General features: G+C 55.1%; 2 protein-coding genes across 2 annotated transcripts; both read left to right on the top strand.

Moving 5' to 3' along the window:
- Window positions 1-1829: 1829 nt before the first annotated feature.
- On the top strand, window positions 1830-6703 carry KLK15 (kallikrein related peptidase 15). The gene is made up of 5 exons (XM_039244883.1): window positions 1830-1869; window positions 4943-5099; window positions 5393-5676; window positions 5797-5933; window positions 6551-6703. Exons 1-5 carry the CDS (start codon window positions 1830-1832, stop codon window positions 6701-6703), a joined length of 771 nt encoding a protein of 256 aa, XP_039100814.1.
- A 1770-nt stretch (window positions 6704-8473) lies between these two features.
- On the top strand, window positions 8474-12692 carry KLK1 (kallikrein 1). Its single transcript, XM_039251139.1, has 5 exons — window positions 8474-8519; window positions 9972-10131; window positions 11375-11661; window positions 11799-11935; window positions 12537-12692. Exons 1-5 carry the CDS (start codon window positions 8474-8476, stop codon window positions 12690-12692), a joined length of 786 nt encoding a protein of 261 aa, XP_039107070.1.
- The last annotated feature ends 124 nt before the right edge of the window (window positions 12693-12816 follow it).

Below are 12816 nucleotides of genomic sequence, written 5' to 3' on the forward strand. Positions count from 1 at the left end.
AGCATGACTCTAGAATCCAGTTTCCACTCCCTATACCCCAAATTCCAGCTTCCAGACTCCTGGTCCTATATGTTGATCTCTGATTTGGGGTTCTTGCCCTCCTACTCCCTGTCCCTTGAAGAACTGTCCCTAGCAGGGAATTCTTCCTTACAGACTCAGACAAAAGCTTCACCCTAATAAATGCTCATTAGGCCTTGTCCCCCACCCCACTAGCCACCTAGGCGTCCCCGCCTGTAAACCTGACTCTCAACCACCTCCCACCCCACCCTACCCCCTAGATCCGGGTGGGGCTGGGAGCTTATAAATTCAGTACTCAAATGCATGCTCCCCTTCTTCTGGCATCCAAGCTGTCCCAGATGAAGCTGGAGGATCTGGAGGGGGTGAGATCTTTGAGACAAAAGTCTGGTTGGTGGGGGAGGTGAGAGACACTCAAGGAGACACAGGTCTGCCCTGGTCTAGAAGAGGCACTGGGTGCCCTGGCCCCGGGAACAGACATGGGCTGCCCTGAGGGAATTGAGTTTCAAGGGCACCTGCGTAATTTCATGCATCTTTTACTGAGGCCCCAAGTTGAACCTGAACCAAGAAAATGTCCTGGAGATGCAAGGAGCTGCGGGGGATGGGGGTGGGGAGGTGAGAGGTGGGGATAGAGTCAATCAGGAGAACGTCCCCAAAGGCACCTGTATCAGAGCCAAGAACAAAGTCAGGAGTTATCAGGGATTCAGGTCAGGTCAGCTCAACCTCCCCAAGGTGTCCCGTGTGGCAGGCTCCAGGCTGGGCAGTGCTGGGGACACAGAGAGGACCTTGCCTGAGTATTTCAGGGGATCTGTGATGTGATAGAGGCAGAACCAGGGCTGAGAAGCCCAGAAAAGATACCTGTTGGGTCCTAGGGCATCCCAGAAGAGGTGGGGGCTGAGCCTTGGGGGGCAAATATGAATTCAGAAGATGAGGGGAAGGTTTTCCTTCATTCCCAAAGCTTGCTGGGGCCTCCCATGGACTGGACCCTTCACTAGGGAATGCTGGGAATTCAGAGTCCAGTCAGGCCAGGCTGGTCCTCAGTAAGTTTGCAGTCTGGTGGGGAAGGTACACACTACGGACCAGAGAAGTTCAGAAAAGGCTTCAAGAAGGAAGTGGACCTTGAAGGGAATGGCATACCTGGGAGGAGGAGCAGCCTGAGCAAAGTCAGGGAGGCATGAAATCGCGGGAAGGAATTTGGGAGAATCAGCTGTGTCTAGAAGGACAAGGTCATGAGAGACCTGGTCAGAGGGGTTGGAAAGGGAGAAACCACTCAGAACCTCAAAAGTGAGGCTGGGGAGCTATGACCTTACCCTGGGGGAGTTGAGTATCCATGAGGGCTATAGGCAGGAGTCGGACATGGTCAACTCTGAGTCCGGAAAGACCCCGTAGGGGCATCTAGGAGAACAGGCTAGAGGAGTGTGAACTTGACTGGAGGGGCAAACAGGGGAGCACACCCCCAGGAGACCAGACAGGAGGCTGGGATTAGGGTCTGGGGGAGAATGTATCCTGAGAGATCCAGGGGCAAGTGGGATGGGGCTTGGGGCAGACAGGCTGAGGGGGCACCTGAGGTCCTGTTCTGGTGCCTGAAGGAAAAGCAGGAACCCTCAGAGATGGAGAACCTGTGGGGGGTGGGAAGAACAGTCTGAGGTGGGGGTGGGAGGGACCAAGATGGTGAAAGAAGTTTCTCAAGCAGCAGGTGGGATGGGTGTGTTCGTATTCAGAGGGGTTCAGGTGAGGGCAGAAGCGTCCAGACTTGCCCCCATTCACTCTCTCCCCTCCCCAGACTTTGGCAGAACCCTCATCCCTTCTCCATAATGTGGCGTCTCCTCACCTTCTCCTTCCTGCTGACGTCAGGTGAGGTGGGCCCAGGTCAGGTCTGGGTCTGTGGGAGTGTGGTACCCTTCCTCTCCATCAGGAGCAAATCCAGGCCCTACAGTCTGCCAGTGCCCCCAAACCTACTCCTCCCCCACCCCACCCAACCACCGATGCTCCTGAGTGCTCACTGTACCCCAAGAGCTGTCAGAGGTCTGGGGTTGCTCCCATGCCAACTGGGTCTCTCGCTGCTGCCGACAAATCAGCTCTGGGGATGACACAGACCTAAGTTCAAGGCCTGGGGCTGCCCCCTCCTTGCTGTGTGACCTTGAGGAAATTACTTCCTCTCTCTCCACCAAGAGTGCCTTCTCTACAAGACAGCACCTACCCAGCAAGGTTTCAATAGCATAATGTAGAGAAAGCTCATAATAAGCATTCAACAAGTGTTAACAGGCCAAGAGCACAGACTCCAGGTTCGAATTCTAACTCACCATTTTCTAGCTACTTAACATCCCTGCGACTCAGGATCCCCAACTGTACCATGGACATAAGAACAGATGCCCCCAGGGGTATGAGGATTAAACGTGGTCCTGTGTGTGAGGCACGAGAAGGGACTTGATCCAGGGCAGTGCCCTGAAAGGGGGTGTTCGCATTTCTGAGTGTTGGGTATATGCCAGGGCTCATCTGATTCTCAAAAACATCTCTATGGGGTAGACACTACTGGCCTCACTTGACAGGGAAGAGGGCTGAGGCTGGAGAGGGGCGGCCACAATGTCAAGGTGACCCTGGGTAGCAGGAAAACTCCAAACCATGTTCAGCTACCACCCATGGAGAATTTAACTGTAACCTGATGCCTCTACCTAGAGAAACTGAGGGTGGACTTTCATTATATCCCCACATGACCCTCGCCTCTGGGGGCCCCTTGAAGCTCCCCCCTGCTGCCAGCCTCCCCTCAGGCTCTCTCTGTGCTCTCTCCTCCCTGCCTCCCGCCCGCCTGCCGCTGCACCCAGCCAGGGCCTCCACCCTCCTCCGGCTTAGACTGGCCAGATGCAGCCTCGATGCCCAGCTGTTCAGCCCGCACCCTCTGTCCTCCTTTGCAGGAGAACCCCACCCTTGCCTTGTTAAGCCCCCTGTCTACCACATCCGCATTCCCCCACCCTTGCCAGGGCCCTTGGCCCAGTTCTTGACCCTGGCAGGCGGAGTGTAGGCATTTTGTCTAGCTGTGCAAATTCCTGCCCCAGTGTGGTTGTCTGTGTGCTTGGCTGTGATCTTGAGGGCTCACATCCCCATTGCGCAGTAGCAGGTCATGGTCTTGTGACTTTGAAACATCCCTGTTTATATCCTTGTGCATGGCACAATGCTGCAGTGCTGTGTGTGTGTGTGTGTGTGTGTGTGTGTGTGTGGTGGGTTTTCAAGGCCCTCTGTGTCCACATCCTGCCCACATGTATGAACCAGGTCCCCTATGTGAAACCCAATGAGTGACCTTGAACACCAAGTGACTGACCAGAGGACAGGTCTAGAAATGGGAAAACATGTCCTGTCTTGTGCCTCTGGCTATGTCTTTGACCTTGGATGCCTAGCTCTGTGTCCATTGTTTCCTTGGGGTGTGATCTAGTGGGTCCACATCTGAGTGTTTGTCCTCTGGGTCAGTGTCTATTACTTTGAATCCCCACAAAGTGACTTGAGGATGAATCACAGTTTTGACCTTGATTATCTTCATTTGAGCCTGGTCATATGTCTGAATTACTTTGGCTAAATTTCTGTCCAGAACCTACCTGAACATCCACATATATGTCTGCATAAATAAATCTACATGTCCTTTGTTTAAAATAAGTAGTATTTAGGGGCGCCTGGGTGGCTTAGTCGGTTGAGCGTCCGACTTTCGCTTAGGTCATGATCTCACGGTTCGTGGGTTCGAGCCCCGCGTCGGGCTCTGTGCTGACTGCCAGCTCAGAGCCTGGAGCCTATTTCGGAGTCTGTGTCTCCCCCTCTCTCTGACCCTCCCCTGCTCACGCTGTCTCTCTCTCCTAGAAATAAATAAATAAATAAATAAATAAATAAATAAATAAATAAATAAGTAGTATTTATAAAGCAGCTACAATAAGCCAGACATCTCTCCCCACCCAACCCTCCCCTCTCCCTTTCTTATTTAATCCTTACAACAATCCCATCTTACAGATGAGAAAATGTAGGCTCAGAGAGGCCAAATAATTTGCACAAAGGCTCACATATAACATGTTTGCACACAGGGGTTTTTCTCTAACATTCCAGATTTAATCACTATACTTAGACTCATGTCTGTGCACAAATCTTTGGGACCCTGAGTGCATACCTGTGTTTCCCCTCATGTACCCTTATTAAGGACCCCACCTTTTTGTCCAGCTCCTGGGTGCTAGTGTGCAAGTCTGTGATCTAGTATCTTCAGACCCACACAGGAGACTGTAAATTTAGATGTGAGCTTCTGTGTCCACACGTTATGTCTGTGCATGTGTGTGTGTCCACATACACACCCACACTGGGACTGTCCAGACTCATATATGCATATGAATCTCTGTGCTGTGATCCTTGAAGCTGCAGCCCATCTATATGCAAGTGATTTTCAGGTTAAAGTGCTGTCTACATCAGTTCCTAAGTTTGGAAGACTGCTTGTACCTGTATGTTTGCCCATGACCTTGTATGGCCACATCTGCGTTTGGCTGAGATGTCCAGACTCTGGAGCCAAGACTGTGTGTCATACATACTGAATGGCCACATCCATCTGATGTCTGTGGCAGCTCGGTGACCTTGAATGGCCGATTCCAAGTGACCATCTATCTTTCCGGAGCCATATCCAGTGACCCTGTCTCCACTTCCAATCCCAGAGGACTTCTTGCCTTCTGGTCCTTTCCCACATACCCGCTCTCCCAGAATCTTGTAGTAAACAGGTGACGGCCAAGGGCAAGGGGACAGTCCTGGAGAGAACAAGCAGCAGTTATCAAAGCCAAAGAGAAGACGGTACTTGAAATTCAAGGACAGGGACATCCTAAGATATTGGGGAGAAAGCACAGGGTGTATGCAAGGTGTGACAGGTGAAAAGACTCTGTCCTGAAGGGTCTTCCTCTGCCTCCTCTCCCAGCAGCCCAGCACGACTCCGCCAAGACGCTGAGAGATGAGGAGTGCGAGCCCCACTCCCAGCCGTGGCAAGTGGCCCTCTTCGAGGGCGGACGCTTTAACTGCGGCGCCTCCCTCATCTCTGCACACTGGGTGCTGTCTGCAGCCCACTGCCAAACCAGGTATGAAGGCAGGGCTCAGGGTCCTGAGGGCAGGATGCCCCGGGTCTAGGGATCTGAGAATCTTGCATTCTGAGGAGGAAAGAGCTGGAGCCTGGGGGTGGAGTTCCGGATGTGCGCACCTCGGTGGCCCCTGAGGGCCAAGGGCTAGAACTTCGGGCTTCAGAGCCTCAGGAAGAGAGGGTACTGGCATCTCCAGATTCCCAGGTGGACGAAGGACCCCAGCTTGCGGGCTTTTTGATCTTTCTGTCTACTCTTCACTGCCCTTGCCGATAATCACCCACGCCCGTGCACAGCTTCATGCGGGTGCTCCTGGGCGAGCACAATCTGCGCAAGCGCGATGGCCCGGAGCAGCTGCGGACTGTGGCTCGCGTCGTCCCACACCCGCGCTACGAAGCGCGCAGCCATCGCCACGACATCATGATGCTACGCCTAACCCGGCCCGCGCACCTCTCCCCGCAAGTGCGTCCCGTGGAGCTGCCCACGCGTTGTCCCCAGCCGGGCGAGGCCTGCGTGGTGTCCGGCTGGGGCCTGGTGGCTGATGACAAGGCGGGGGCCAAAGGGAACACAAGGCCAAAAGGTGCGTGAAAGGACGGCGCTGGGTGTCAGGCCTCCAGGGACCCTATGCTCCCGGGTTCTTGGGTGAAGGACACAAGGGCCTGAAAATTTAGATTCACTCCAAGTTCACTGTCCTCCCCAGTGAGTCTCCCAGATACGCTGCATTGTGCCAACATCAGCGTCATCCCGGCCACATCTTGTAGCGAGGACTACCCAGGGCGCCTCATGAACACTATGGTGTGTGCAGGAGTAGAGGGCGGAGGCACGGACTCCTGTGAGGTCAGAGCCATGGGGTAGGGGGACAGGCTTGGGTCGTGGGATGGGGTCGGGTTGTGCTTGCTTTGGCCCAGAGAAGATGCCAGGGGTAGGTCTGGGGATGGAGAGGGATGAGCGATTAGAAGGGGGTGGAGTTGGAGATGGGTAGAGATGGGAATAGGGCTGGGTTGTGTTTGGGGTGGATGATGTGGTGGTTGGTTTGGAGTGGCCTGGGTCTGAATCGAGAATAGGAATGGGCTTGGTTTGATTTTAGAAGGAAAATATGTTGGGTTGAAGTGCAGATGGGGTAAGTTTTGTCTAGGATGTGAAAGACATAACAACTGGGATTGGTTGTGTTGGCAGTAAGGATGGACACAGGTCTGGTTTGATTTTGAATGGGGAAGATGTGGGGGTGGGGTGGGGGGTGGGGTTACATGGTGGGGATTGAACATGGATTGGCTGAGTTGTATTGACTTGTGCTAGGTTGGGGTTGAGTTGGGTTGTATTGACTTGAGTTGGGGTGGGATTGCATGGGGTGGGGTCGGATTGGGTTTTGATTGAGATTGTGCACAGTGATTAGGATAAGGATGGGAGCACTGGATCCAGAAGTTTCCCACTCAGACTTTCTCTTCTCCCCACAGGGTGACTCCGGGGGGCCCCTGGTCTGTGGGGGAGTCCTGCAGGGCATTGTGTCCTGGGGTGACGTCCCCTGTGACTCTACTACCAAGCCTGGTGTCTATACCAAAGTCTGCAGCTACTTGGGATGGATCAGGGAAACCATGAAAAGGAACTGACTATTTCGGTCTACCACCTGTGTCTCTGACTGAGTAAAAGCTCCCGTAGCTGTCCAGCCACCCCATCCTGACCTGGGACAGAATTGAGCCATCCCACAAGACCCCATTTGTCCAAGACGCACATGTTAGCCAAGGACTTGTCCAGAGCTGGTGCTCAAGGTCACCTGTTTGAACACTGAGATAACAGTGCTGATGCAAGTTTCTCTGTAGGAGTTTCTGTGACTTTCTTCTGGGGATGAAGGGAAGTGGGAGCCAGAGACTGGGTGGGGAGCCCAAGGCCACTGTACATTGCTCCTTTTCACCTACTGCCCCGATGCCAGGTGAAGAGAAATGGCTTGAAGCAAGGCTCTCTTCATTCACATACACACAGGATCAGCTGTGTAATCTTGAGGAAAAGACTCAATGCCACTCAGCTTCAGTTTCCCCATATTTGAAACAGAGATCATCTTATTGCTTACCTCGCAGTGTTATAAGGATTAAATGAGGAAGTTCGTATGAACTGATTCTAATAGTGCCTGGCACAGGGCAAATATATCTCTGGACCCCAGGGGAAAAGACCTCCAGCACATGCTAGATGATCAAGAATGACTTCATTTACTTCAAGCTTCAGTTGTGGGCTTCCTGGTAGCCAGGCAAAAAGCAAATACTCTCCTTCTCCTTAAGCAGACTCCTGACATACACCAGAGGCTGGGCTAACCTGTGACCTACTTTGATTTTACTGAAGAGAAAAGAGAATGTGTCAGAAGCCTATGAGTTTACCATTGAGGCTGCAGAAATCTGGTTCCTGATTCTCAACAGAGATTCCCCCCAAAATGTGATCTTCAAGGTCAATGAATTTTGAACTACATGAACCTGGCTCATGAGACCTAAATATTCTACTGAAGGAAGGGGAATTAGAATTTGTAGAGACGACTCTCTTGACCTTGGGAGGCAGATAGTCTGGAATTCCTGGGACTCTGAGGGACCTAATCTTGAGCGTCCGGATCTGGATGCTCAAGGAGTAGCGGTGGCGTATGATGGGATCCCAATGTTGTTTTGGGAGCGGGGGACACTGCATTTTGAAATGCTAGGGAACTTACTTAGAGAGACCACTGAAACCCCATTTCTGGATCTGGGTGCAATAGGATTGTGGTGGTAGGTACCCTAAGATTTTATTTGGAGAAAAACGATAGGGACCTAGATCCTGAGTCTGGGAATGCAAGAATCAGAGTGTTCTGAAAGCCTTACATTTCGAAGGCAGCTGAAGCTTGGACACCAAGATGCCAATCTTGACTCCAAGCAGTGCAGGAAGAAGGGAATCAGAGCCCCACAGCTGCTGTTTGAGGATACCCTGGGTCTTCGGGTGTGTGACCTTCCTCGGGGTCCAGGTATATATCGGACTTTGTATTGGAGGTCAGGGATTCCTCCACGCTCCTGTTTCTTCTTCCACTCCCCCCCCCACCACACCTCCCCTCACTGGCTGTGTCTCCAAGAGCATGGGCCCAGGAGCCCCAGGCCCTGCCCTGTCTGGCCTCAGGCCCCAGGAATGCTTCCAGCACAATCAGGGCTCACGGAACAACAGGTGGTTGCTCTCCCGCCCCTTCCACAGCTCTGGGGTGGGAGGAGGTGTCCAGCCCCCAGGAGGCAGCAGGGGCAGGGCTTTGGCCAGCGTCTGGATGCCAGCAGGGCAGGGGCGGGTCCTCAGGGTGGGGGATGTGGATGAAGGCTTTAAAGTGCTCCTGGGGGAGGCTCCTGAGCTCCAAGCTCACCACCTGCCTGCCTGTGGTCACCATGTGGTTCCTGGTTCTGTGCCTTGCCCTGTCCCTGGCGGGGGCTGGTGAGACAGAGGGATGGGAGGGGGAGGGGGAGAGTGGGCCCCACTTTCATGCTGCCCTCACCTCCAGTAACTTCTTCCTCCCCTACAGTCCATCCCAGACCCGGGTCCCAGGCCCTCTCCCAGCCCCTCCTCTCCAGTCACGGTTCTCACTGTTGCACTAGGTCCCTGCTCCCTCCCAGGAACCCCCAGAATTTTCTCCTCTTCCCCACTTAGACCCCTGTCCTGAGCCACCTTACCAAAGGGGCAGAGCCTGGGACATCTCTGGGTCTCTGTCTGGGGGACTCTAGCTCTTGCATGGAATGCCCCCTATCCCAGCACATCCTGGGACCCTGATAGCCTTCTTCTACCCACTTGTGGTCTGTGGCTCGGGCTCCTGAGTCCCAGATCCTTCCACACCCTGGAGATTTTTCCCATCCAGCTGTCGGCTCTCAACCAGCTCCTCCAGTGCCTGGCATCTGTTTCCCCTCAAGTCTTCCCAAGACCCCTAAACTCCATCAGACACCTACACTTCTCTCCAAACAGACTTTCTAGTCCATGACTCCAGGTGGGCCCCCTGCCCCTCCTGGTATGAGGATTCTACAGATGGCTCTTCCTTCCCCACCACGTTGCCCCTGAACCCCCATCCAGCACCCCAGCCTTCTCCCTGAGGAAGAACCTCCAGAACCCCCAACTACGTTCTCCTCTCCTTGTGGAAGTTCCGTCCCCGGCCCACGCTCCAGTCCTCCCCAAGTGAATCCCTCCTGTGCAGCTCTGATTTTCTAGACTTCCCTCCAGGATCTCAAATAACTTCAGAGTCCAGCTGTCCTGCCCTACCTCTCTCAGGACCCCAACATATGATTCTAAAACCCCACATCATGTGGGTCCTCCCTGCGTTCCCACAGCTGCTTGGCCCCAACATGCCTCCATCTTCATCCCTCTCCGACACCACCCCCAAGAGAACCCTAGATGCCCCCACTAGCCTCACGCGGTGAACCCAGTCTCCATGAGAATCACCCAATCCCAGAAGAACTATCATCTGGCTCTCCCTCTTCCTGAGCCCCCTCCCAGTCCTGACCCCAGCCCCAGTTCCCTACGTCTCCCCGGACCGCAGACCACCAGAGGACCCTCTCCCAGTCCCAATCAAGAGGCACAGATCACCCCTGTGTCACCTAAGCCCTGCCCCACGCGCTGCTCCAGACCCTGCCTTCTTGTCTCCTGCGGTTGGCTCTGCTCTCAGCATAGTCTTTCCACGCAGAACTTTCCACCGACCCACAATCCCAGGGCAGGCTCCAGAATTCCAGGTTCTTCCCACACCCCTTGCCCGTCTCCCCAGACCTCCAGCCTTGCTCCTCTACACCCATGTCCCCCCAACCCCGCCCCCCCCCCCGGTACAGCCCCCTCTCTCTTAGCCCAGGCCTTCCGGGCTCTCCTTGCTGCCTCCCCACCTGCCCTGACCCGGCGCCCTCTCTGCAGGTGCTGCACCCCCCATCCAGTCCCGGATCATAGGAGGCTGGGACTGTAAGATGAATTCCCAACCCTGGCAGGCAGCTCTGTACCATTACAGCAAGTTCCAGTGCGGGGGCGTCCTGGTGCACCCCCAGTGGGTGCTCACAGCTGCCCACTGCATAAACGAGTGAGTGGAGGCAGAGGGTCTGGGGAGGGGGTGCCTGTGCTCCCACAGGAAGAAACAACGGGCACTGCTGCCGGGTTCACCCCAGGGGTGGCTGGTGGACCGAGGGAAAGAAAGACATTACTGGTCTAGGTCATGGAGAATGGCAGGCACAGCCCCAGGAAAGCCCTCCATTGGTACCTGTGTCTTTTTGTCTCTCCTTGTAACTCTCCTGTGTGTCCCCCACCTGCCTCTCTGTGTCTCCCCATAACTGGCTCTGATGTGTGTCTGTCTGTTTGTATGACTAAGGTTCTTCTCTGTCCCCCTCTCTTTGGTCTCCATGTCTCTCCATATCTCTGTCCATCTCTGGGTCCCTCTGCCGCATCCCTGTCACCGTATGTCTCATGCTCTATCTCTCTGCCCCATCTCTGTCTCTGGGTCTCTGCCTCACTCCCTCTCCCCCATCGCTGCTGAGCACCCCCCAGGATGGGACTGAGGGGGACCCCAGAGAAAAGGAAGGGAATATCCCCATATGTTTCCGTAAGGGGATCTTCTCATGGGCTCAGCCCCTCCCCCCAGGACAATGATCCACTCCCGGGGGACACAGGGAAGGGCTGGTTTCAGCTGGAGCCTAGTGGGAGCCCAGGAGAAAGGAGGAGGAGAAAGGGTGGGGTGAGGAGGAGGAGGAAAGGGTGGGAAGGCCTGGGGAGGGAGGGGGACGCTGTCCTTGGGCTGGGGGCCAGGCCACCCGCTGCTGGGGAACCAGCCCCACGCCCCGCTGCAGCTGACCAGGTCCCAGGCCCCTCCCCCGCCCCCTCGTCCTCCCTTCCTGTTCTCTCTCTTGCCGTCCCCCCTCCACCGCCTGAATCCCTCACTCTCTCCCTTTGCTTCCTCTTCCCTCGGTCACTTGGGCACCTCGCCTGCTGCTCCTTCTTCCAAGTCTGTTCCTTCACCTGTGCTTCTTCTCAGGGACCCTTCCTTCTGTCTCCGTCTCCTTTGTGCTCTGTTTGTCTTCCCTCTGCCTCTCATTCCCTCTCTCCTTTTCTGCTCTTTTTTCAGTCTCACTGTCTTTGTCTCTGGCTTTGACCTTGTCACATCCTTCTGTCTTTCACTCATTGCCTTTTCTTTGTAGCTCTTTACCTTCCCAACTCTCTCTCTCCATGGTAACTCCTTGTTTCTCTCTCTCTCCCCGGGACCCTCCCCCATGCTCCCCATCGCCCTTTCCCCCTCCTCTCTCCTTATTCCCTGGGGCCCCCTCTCTCCCCAGCAATTACCAGATGTGGCTGGGTCGCCACAACCTGTTTGAGCACGAAGACACAGCCCAGTTTGTCCAGGTCAGCGACAGCTTTCCACACCCTGGCTTCAACCTGAGCCTCCTGGAGAAACACACCCGCCTCCCGGGAGAGGACTACAGCCATGACATCATGCTGCTCCGCCTGGCCAAGCCCGCCCAGATAACAGACGCTGTGAGGGTCCTGGACCTGCCCACCCAGGAACCCCAAGTGGGAAGCACCTGCTATGCCTCAGGCTGGGGCAGCATCGAACCAGATAAGTGTACGCCAAGGCCAGACCATGCAGCCTGGAGCCCGGACACCTGGGTGTAGGGAGGAGGGGCTGGGGACTTGGACTCCGGAGTCTGAGGGAGGAAGGGCCAAGGAGCCACTTGGGGTCATTTTCTCTCTGTTCTGTAGTCGTATACCCAGACGATCTCCAGTGTGTGAACCTCAACCTTCTGTCCAATGAAGTCTGTGCCAAAGCCCACTCCCAGAAGGTGACGGAGTTCATGCTGTGTGCTGGACACTTGGAGGGCGGCAAGGACACCTGTGTGGTGAGCCAGTCTGTCCCCCCTTCCCCTCACTCCTGGACCTCGAGGTGCTGGGGGTGGGGACTCAGGCTCTGGACTGCTGTTGAGAGCTAACTAGGCATCTGTCGCTGCAGCTTCCAAATTGTATCTCCCACAACCAAGCCTCAGCGCCCTCCCCCTACCCCCTTACCTTCCCACACCCCCATCCTGGTATCACAGGTACCTCCCTCCTCCACGTCAGAGTTCACCTGTTCCTCCCTCATATTTACTGCCTAGTCAAAGAAAGCTTTTTGGGAGAGGTGACATCAGAGATGAGTCCTGAAGGTCCCACTCCTCTTCCCCACTGATCTGTCGGCTGGGACCGTTCTCCTGGACCCTGCCTCCTGCTCAGAAACTGGACCCTGACGTCCCATCCCCACTGGCCGTGACTCGAGCCGCTGTCTCCCCTGTTGGAATCCCGCCGGCCCTCTGGCAGTGGACCCTGGAGAGAACTGTGTCCTCTCCTGGGGCTGGGGAGTCACTGTCTTGAGCTTTGTGAGCCCAAGGTGTTAGAGCTGGGCCTCCAAAGGTGGAACCCGCCCATGACCTTGCTGACCTTTCTCATTCTCTCCACCTTGTGCTGCAGGGTGACTCTGGGGGCCCACTGATCTGCGATAGTATGTTTCAAGGAATCACGTCCTGGGGCCACATCCCATGTGGCAGCCCCAAAATGCCTGCTGTCTACACCAAAGTGTTTTCGCACCTGGAGTGGATCAAAGAGACCATGACAGCCAACCCCTGAATGCCCCCATCATGTTTCCTAGCCCAGTAAACTCAATATGCATCAAATTCACCTTATGTTTGGTGTCCTCTGGCCTTCCAGACTCTGGCGCCTGGAAGCTGGGGACCCACCCCGCCCAGTCTAG

The sequence above is a fragment of the Hyaena hyaena genome, unplaced genomic scaffold (genome assembly GCF_003009895.1).
Source record: "Hyaena hyaena isolate Hyena2069 unplaced genomic scaffold, ASM300989v1 scaffold_9, whole genome shotgun sequence".
In the NCBI taxonomy this organism is placed as follows: Eukaryota; Metazoa; Chordata; class Mammalia; order Carnivora; family Hyaenidae; genus Hyaena; species Hyaena hyaena.

Coding starts and splice junctions, on each gene's coding strand:
- KLK15 (XM_039244883.1), top strand. CDS start 1,830: ATGTGGCGTCTCCTCACCTTCTCCTTCCTGCTGACGTCAG. Junction 1,870..4,942: donor CTCCTTCCTGCTGACGTCAG/GTGAGGTGGGCC, acceptor CTCCTCTCCCAG/CAGCCCAGCACGACTCCGCC. Junction 5,677..5,796: donor AGGGAACACAAGGCCAAAAG/GTGCGTGAAAGG, acceptor TGTCCTCCCCAG/TGAGTCTCCCAGATACGCTG.
- KLK1 (XM_039251139.1), top strand. CDS start 8,474: ATGTGGTTCCTGGTTCTGTGCCTTGCCCTGTCCCTGGCGGGGGCTG. Junction 10,132..11,374: donor GCTGCCCACTGCATAAACGA/GTGAGTGGAGGC, acceptor CTCTCTCCCCAG/CAATTACCAGATGTGGCTGG. Junction 11,936..12,536: donor GCGGCAAGGACACCTGTGTG/GTGAGCCAGTCT, acceptor CTTGTGCTGCAG/GGTGACTCTGGGGGCCCACT.